Source organism: Arachis hypogaea, chromosome 13 (genome assembly GCF_003086295.3).
Source record: "Arachis hypogaea cultivar Tifrunner chromosome 13, arahy.Tifrunner.gnm2.J5K5, whole genome shotgun sequence".
NCBI classification, from domain to species: Eukaryota; Viridiplantae; Streptophyta; class Magnoliopsida; order Fabales; family Fabaceae; genus Arachis; species Arachis hypogaea.
The window spans coordinates 50126619-50134471 of record NC_092048.1 but is presented as its reverse complement, the minus strand read 5'-3'; the positions used below and the strand labels follow the sequence as shown (position 1 = coordinate 50134471).

General features: G+C 36.6%; 1 protein-coding gene across 1 annotated transcript; it reads right to left on the bottom strand.

The window, feature by feature from the left end:
- Positions 1-476: 476 nt before the first annotated feature.
- On the bottom strand, positions 477-7613 carry LOC112738332 (uncharacterized). The gene is made up of 15 exons (XM_025788731.3): positions 7198-7613; positions 6649-6894; positions 5383-5507; positions 5073-5289; positions 4717-4842; positions 4328-4584; positions 3313-3420; positions 2852-2993; positions 2596-2761; positions 2146-2303; positions 1677-2000; positions 1472-1546; positions 1299-1368; positions 1037-1194; positions 477-890 (listed from the first exon to the last, which is right to left on the bottom strand). The coding sequence occupies exons 1-15, from the start codon at positions 7489-7491 to the stop codon at positions 726-728; spliced, it is 2631 nt and encodes an 876-aa protein (XP_025644516.1). The 5' UTR covers positions 7492-7613; the 3' UTR covers positions 477-725.
- Positions 7614-7853: the final 240 nt, after the last annotated feature.

Genomic DNA, 7853 nt, shown 5'->3' with positions numbered 1-7853 from the left:
GTGTCAATTAAAATTTTTTGACATTTCAAAATTCATTATTTCTTCGGAAATTCATTATTTCTTCGGAAAAGAGAATGGTCCTCCGCCTTTCCATTTTGTGAGGTGTTCTCCCTATCTTCATGTTTGATTCGGAGCGGTGTTCTTCATTAGGGTTGCCATCGTTGACATTTTTGCAGTCATCCTTCTCCTTATCATTACTTTGTTCGGCTGCCAAAAGCTCGGTGATTCTCTAAACCTTCGCCTGTAGGGAAGCATTCATGGCCAGCGCTATAGAGGTTCTAGAAACGGTTATTTTATTAGGTGAGGTTTTGAATATTTGAAAGTTGATTCCGAGATATGTCGTTGTGAGTCCGAGTTATTCGGATACAGAGCAGGAGTGCAATTTAAAAACACTTGTTGGCTAGACTTCCGTCGGTTACCTAGTGGGATTGTTTAAAAAAAGTCAAATTAATTTTCAAAGGAACGCACAACAATCCTCAACGAAACATTCGCTTGGATATCCTCATTGCGACTTGCGACCACCATACCTGACAATCCTTGATAACACAAACGCTTGGATGTTCTCGGTGCAACAACCACACCAGCTAACTACAACACACATGACAATCCTCGATGACACAAGCTCGTTGAAACCGTATTTTAGCTTGTGCAACAATCCTTGACTACACAAACACCGAAATCCAAGAAACTTTGACCCATGCGGCTATAATTAAAATCCTTCGTTCCTAATTATGCTTGCAATACAACTGGCTAACCTGTGAAATCTCATTCAAAAAGAGACAACTAAACACATTGTTGAAAAAATCACACCCCTTGGCAACACCTCCGTCTCCTACCACAATCTCCATGTCGAATTTGCATGCTCGAGTACAGTCCGGACAGTATGTCACCTGCATAAAAAGCAAAATACCATTATTTTACATGTAATTCCAGAATTCATGCGGGGGAATGCATCCTGAAGGAGCGTATGAACTATGAAATATGAAACTCCTTGCCTCCTTGGAATTTTATTTTACCATAGTTTTCAGTTACAAACCTCAAGTATCTTTGGTTGGAAATATCTGTCCAACATGACATCTACACCATAAATGGCCCTTGATTTTGTACTATGCATCTCTGGATGTAGAACAGCAGCTGACTCGAATACGGATAGAATCATGTTTCTTACTCGAGTATGTATATCTGACCATTTAACTGAAGGAAAAAAAGGGTACAGAGGTGTGTCAAAGAACTATTCATATTCAAACTTTAAAAAAGTTTGATCATTAAGTCCAGAATCTGGCAGTTTTCTCAATTACCTTGATGCTCTTCCTCAAATTCCCTCACAAAATCCTTAGTATTCTTGAAATTTATTCTTCCACGATAATTCTGAAATCCGTATAGCACGTAGTGAGAATGTTAAAACTTCTCGAGTAAAGGAGGGCAATGACTGAAGATCTAGTGACTGAAGAAAATAGCACTTAAGACATACCATAACGGTGAAGTGAGTTTCATACTCAAAAAAACTACTTCTGTCCAGAGAATATTTATTATTCGCTATCCTAACCTGAAACCACAAGATAAAATCCATTGCCATTAGAATCAGTGAGAGCAAATAAAACAGAGAGAAGTTGAAAACAAGTTCTTTAAATTCCATAGTACGTTTTAGTTGGAACCTAAAAAAAGCACTGACATACCCAGAAACAATCTGACAGGAATATCTCCAAAGGATTCATACTCCGGACCAATACAATGTAACGGAGATCAAACTTTTTCCCCTGGAACAAAGCAGGTTCTTCAATATACTTCTGGCAAATCTTTGGACCTGTTTCCATGAGCCGGATAATCGAAGGTAAATTATCAGTTACAGTTGTATCAATAGTTCGGGCCATGTTCCAAGGTTTTAAGATCCAAAGGTTGTCTAGTCCTTTTCTTTTGCGTACGTGATAGTCACCAATAAGTTGAGACAGATGTGTTTCAAGGTTATAAGTAGGCTGCAGCCATTGAGGAGATCCATGTGCCTGAGGCAAGTATCCCCACCCCAAAAAGAGAGAGGATTTATTATCAAGCAAAGATAAAGTAATTATGCATCCAAGGAAGCATAAGTATAGTACACATTCCAGAAAAATCTCATCAGAATCGCCACAAGGATTTAACTATTGTCACCTTCTGAATTGTCTCTGCCAAATGATGTTTCATTACAAGACATGCCTCAAATGGAAATTGGTTGATGTATTGATGATCTGTTATTCCTGTAGCTTTCTTCATCTCTTCATCTACCTGCTCACTTGTCCATATTATATCCGCATCTTTTGGTTCCTTTGCTGTAGGCCAAAACATAAGAGAAAGTGAGGTCCAGTTCCACAAAGCATATTTACATGAGTGAAACCATTGAATCAAACTGAGGTGAACCTTTTCAAAACCAAAAGTCAGCATTCTCCTTTAATAGAGGAAAGGTTCAAGTCAAGTAACACAAGAAAATTTCAATTTAGACTCCATGCGAAATATATTCAGTACTTGTACGATTATCTATTAATTAGTTATTAATTTTTTTGACAAATAATTAGTTATTAATTATGAACTAAGAACAGAATTAAGTACAGGCATTAAACTTACTGATTACAAAATCAGGATGTGTCAAGTTTTCCTCCACATGCGGTATATCTGTGTAGACACGTAAAGCACGCCCATCATGATGACGAATGCTTCTAGTCTCAGAAGACTGCACCTTGGGTAATGTTAACTTTCTGGATTGCAATTTCTGATTGTGCTTCTCATACTCCTGAAAGTGTGAAATTGATTAGCTTCAAACCACTGATAGATTTTTTACCATAAATAAAATCATAATCTATTTTAGCAATAGAAGAAATACTTGGACAAAATAGTTCTCTGGTGTGTGGAACCAGGCAGTAAGTCTGGCAGAACGTTGTCTATCCTCCCCAATACCAAGTAGAAAATCACGAGTGCATTCATCACCTTTTATAACGTTCTGTGTTGGCCACAGAATAGAAAAGCTGGGCAAATGGTAAAGTTACAACTTGTATAATGACAACTTTTAACCTATTACAAACTACAAGTAGTTCATAAAAAAGGAGGATAATAGCATTTTCATATATAGAAATCTCTTACATGAGATATACTAGTAATGAAATCAGAACACATAAATGACTGAGTGAACAAGAACTGGGGAGATGAACTTTTATCATGAAATTTCAATAAAAAGATGCTATACACTATATAAAGTATAATTATATAGTAAGCCATCATAGAACATCAAAATAATGGCTTCTACACTAAATCACAAATTTGAAATTGAAAAATATCAAGGCTAACCTCACAGCTGATGCCAAAGTACCATCAGGCATGAAAAGAAAAGGTGCCACTCTGAAATTTGGTTCATCACTATGCCGCAAAGCCGAACCCAGTTCATCCATCACATACCTAAGAAGGACTCAAAACAAGGGTCAGTAATTTTAGGCTGCGTTTGTTTCCTGAGACTGGGGAGACTGGGGGATTGGGACTGAGTGTTGTGTTTGGTGATCAAAGACTGGAACTAAAATTTCAGTCCCGAGACACAAAATTTTAGTCCCTTTGGTAGCGTTTGGTGGAGAGACAGAGACGGAAAGACTGAAATTGAGAGACAGAGACTAAGAGACAGAGATTAAAATAAATATCAGTATTCTATTTGGTACAAAGTGGGAGACAGAAATTGAAACAAGAATGAAACTCTAATTTAATTTGCACAAAGGGTAAAATTGGAATTAATTAATTGAAATGAGAGTATTTTAGGTATAAAATGTTATTAAAATTTCAGTCTCCATCTCTAAAAATTTTAGTCCCCTGTGTCCCTACTTTTTGGAGGTATTGAAATACTGAAATTTTGGAGATAAAGACAGAAAATTTAGTATCAGTCTCTAAACCAACAAACATGATACTGAGTCTCAGTCTCCCAGTCTCTGTCTCAGTACCTCAACAAACGCTACCTTTAGTACCTCCAGAAAATGGGAACACATGGGATTAAAATTTCTAGAGATAAGGACTGAAACTTTAATAACATTTATTTCCAAAAATACTCTCATCTAACTTTTCCAATTCCAAATCTACTTTTCAATCCCCATATTTATTTTAAACCAAATATAATATTAAGACATAACTCAGTCTTGTACATTTTACACCAAACACAATACAGAGACTTAATTTAGTTTCTGTCTCTCAGTCTCAGTCTCTCTTCCAAACATAATTTGTGTATCATTGGGAGAGTGAACTAAGCATTCATTATTCAAGAAACACTAAATCCAACCATTTGAATGGCAAAATATTGACATATGAATCAAAACATAGGTCGTACCAAACAGAAGTCTCATCTAATTTTTCTTCATTAGCAAGTCTATATGTCATTAGATATTGCCACATTGCATTTACAATACGATCAGCAAGAGGGTCATCAGCAGTCCACTCCGGAAGACGAGGAAGAAGCACTGAATCTATAACATGCTTTCCAGTTTCCCATATTTTTGATGCACTGATGCCATTTAGCTGGGAAATGTTAGGAAGTGATTCCAGGATTTCAATGGCACTTCCTCCAAGTGGACCAGGAATATCCACCTAAAAATTGATCAAATTCCAAAAGGCCAAAACATCGGTGACCATAATATGGCAATAAAGATAGATTAAAGCATATAAAAAAGGAAGCTTGAGGATTAAAAAGGAAAAGGTGATAGCATAAATGTAAAGTACCTCCAAAGAACACAATGAAGGGAATGTCCTTAGTAGATCTAATAAGCCACCAATTGAGTTTAGCTCCAATGGATTTCCACGAATATTCAGGCATGAAAGAGATGGCAAACAATTGGGTGTAAATGCCTAACCAAAAAGGCAAAACCATAACATAATTTTAAGTCAGATGAAGTTCACAAAAGGACTTCTGGAATAATGATTATGTATGACATGCATGTTGACTTTTATTGATTTTATTTTGTTTACCATATTTTAGTGACACGTTCAAGTCTTCTACTAGCCCTTTTGAGAAATAACGGGAAGATATTTTAAAAAATTATAGAATATATAAAAAAGAAGCATAAGAACAGCCTAACCTTGTTGATTAAATTGTGAATATTTCTATTTGAAAGATCAAGAGTTGACACACTCTGCAATGGAGTACTAGCCTGATCAACATTTCCTGGGTTATCCTTTTCATATATCCCTGCACAGAACCCCAATGCCCATTCCCCAAAATTGCTTGTGAAAGTTGAATTATAAATTTCCAGTTCTGGCAACTCCTTAAGAAGTGCATCCGCAAGTTCACTATCACTGAGAAAAGCAAAGTAATTTATTTCTCTTTAGAAATAAACATGAAAAGGTGTATGCAGTTAGAAGCAATGTTTACAATATACAAAAACTTACCCTTTTTCTAGAACCGGGTTATTGTTCAGCCAGAGTCCTTTAAGTTGTTTAAATTTGCTAACTTCCTGAACAATTGTTTCCACTCTATTGAGCTTGTTTCCAAGCAGGCTAAGGGCCACTAAATCCTGAAAAACAAAAGGGGGAGGTAGTGCATGAGTATTCAAATTCCAAAATGAAAACACAGATTGATTTTACTTTGAAAAACAAATCTGATAAAAGCCAAAACAATGAGCTGAAAAACAGAATAACTCGACAATGCAATAAATCGAACGATCAATACATGATACTAAACACTGCATGATGCATGCCATAGGCCACATTGAGTCTTTAACTAACCGTCTTTATTCACTTTTCTTGGCCACATTTCTACTCTATCATTTTTACATATCTGCAATATAAATTATCTATTATCAATGAATCCATGAAATAATAAACAATATAACCTTTTTGGTATCTAATTTTCCTTCAACAACAAATCAAGTCTTATCCCACTCAGTAGGTTATCCAATTTTCTTTTCAGCATAAATTTATTGACAGACAAAAATTAAGTTCTCATCCCACACCCTTACAAAATGCGGTGAAGACTTGGGAGTTATATGTGTACCTTTTCTTATGTTAGTGGTAACTACTTGAGAAATTTTCAACACACACCAATGCTCTTTTATCATAGATTACGAAATACTTGAATTAAAACGTGCACAAATAACAAATGAAATTTCAAAAATTATAAAAGTTAATTGATTTATTTTTATTATTTTAAAATTAAAAACTTATAAAAAAATGTTCCAAATTAATTACTATGACTTTCTGAGATTTTAATAGTTTAAAAGGTGGTGACTTAACAAATAGAGAGAGAGAGAACAAACAACAAAACAAAACAATTTCTTTTGTTGTGTTCTTGTTCCTACCTGGAAGCCTAAAGCTCCTTAAAGAATAACTAGTCCTTATAAAGAAGTTTGCCACATTCCTACTCAAATAATACTTATAAATATATGCTTAAGCCAACCAAGTATGATTCCTCACATAAACGCATGTAGATTAGAGGACCAAGTTGCGCATACAGTGCTTATTTCAATTCGTAACATTTACAGTATGCTTCATTTGTTCCCTCCAAATTGCGTGCTTCTCTATTCCAGAATTCAGAAACAAACATAACCAATATAACATTCCTAAATTGCTTAGCAAGCATCACTATGTACTACGTCTTCATCACACAATCATTCCATGAAAACTAAACACATGGAAAGAATGATTAAAAATACGCACCGGAAATCTAGTTGGTAATTCGAGAGACAAGAGCACCTCATCATTTATGTCAAGCCCCTCAAGCTCCAACCACCTCAACTTACCATCACTTTTCTCTTTTGCTTCTCGAACCTCACTCTCCAGAACCTCCGTAACACTGCCACGTGTATCACTCAAAGCTCCATCATCTTCTCCCTCTGCATTCAAATTAATATCCACACACATCAACGCCCCCATCCTCTCCGCCAATCCCGGAACCTCATGCAGCTCCACACAAAACAGAACAAAAAAGTTAAATTAAAATAAAAAGCAAAATAAACTAAAATCAAGAAATAACAGTTACAATGTCAATAAGGCTATTTTTTCTAGTCTAAAATTATTAATATTTGATTATAATATAGTTTCAACAGCTTACCAATCATCATAAGCATTTCATTGCTAAAAGCTTAAAACACCTGTGTTTTTTTTCATGTGTTACCGAAACATGCTCCAAGCATAAATTATAAAGTTTACAGAGAGAGAAAGAAACCCTAGAGAGAGAGAGAGAGAGAGAGAGAGATTTCGAAGTACCTGCTTGTAAGCATCGGTGAGTCTGAAGGTCCAAGCATGGTCGACGAGGAAGACGTCGGAGTGCTTTGCCATGGACTCCGCGGTGAGGACGAGGAGCCTCTGGCGGCCTTCCTCGCATGGCTCGATCTGGAAGTAGTTACCGCCGTCGAAGCACTCGGCGGAGAGCTTCTGGAAGAGGCGGCGGTGGAGGGACTCCGGCAAGCCCGAAGCAGCGAGGAGTATGGCGTGTACTTTTGCGAACTCCTCGTAGGTCTCTATTCTCTTGGTGGCGTTGGCTGCAGCAATTGTTACCATGGTCCTCTGCTCTCGCTGTTTTCCACTTTTCCTGTTTATGGCTGCAGTGCTGCACTATTCACTCCAGAATGCTTTGCACTTAGCAGAGACACAGTGAACTGAAATTAACGAAAGGAGAGTGTTGGGCCTGAAGTCGGATGGGATTTATATGAGTTTTGGAGAAGACATTGGGCCTACGTACCCAATTTATTTTTGGAGTTAGACTTTTTTTTTTTGGTATTATGACGGGGCCGAAGCCCAATAATTACAAAGCAGAAACTACAGTAACAGTTCGGGAAAAGGATATCCCTCTACAATCGTTAGTAAGAATTGGTCTTAATTTAGTCGGGGGTTGATCTATGAAAAGAAAGCCAGGATTAATT

Coding starts and splice junctions, on each gene's coding strand:
- LOC112738332 (XM_025788731.3), bottom strand. CDS start 7,491: ATGGTAACAATTGCTGCAGCCAACGCCACCAAGAGAATAGAGACCTAC. Junction 2,304..2,595: donor ACATCCTGATTTTGTAATCA/GTAAGTTTAATG, acceptor TTTGGCCTACAG/CAAAGGAACCAAAAGATGCG. Junction 1,547..1,676: donor TCCTGTCAGATTGTTTCTGG/GTATGTCAGTGC, acceptor TTGTGGTTTCAG/GTTAGGATAGCGAATAATAA.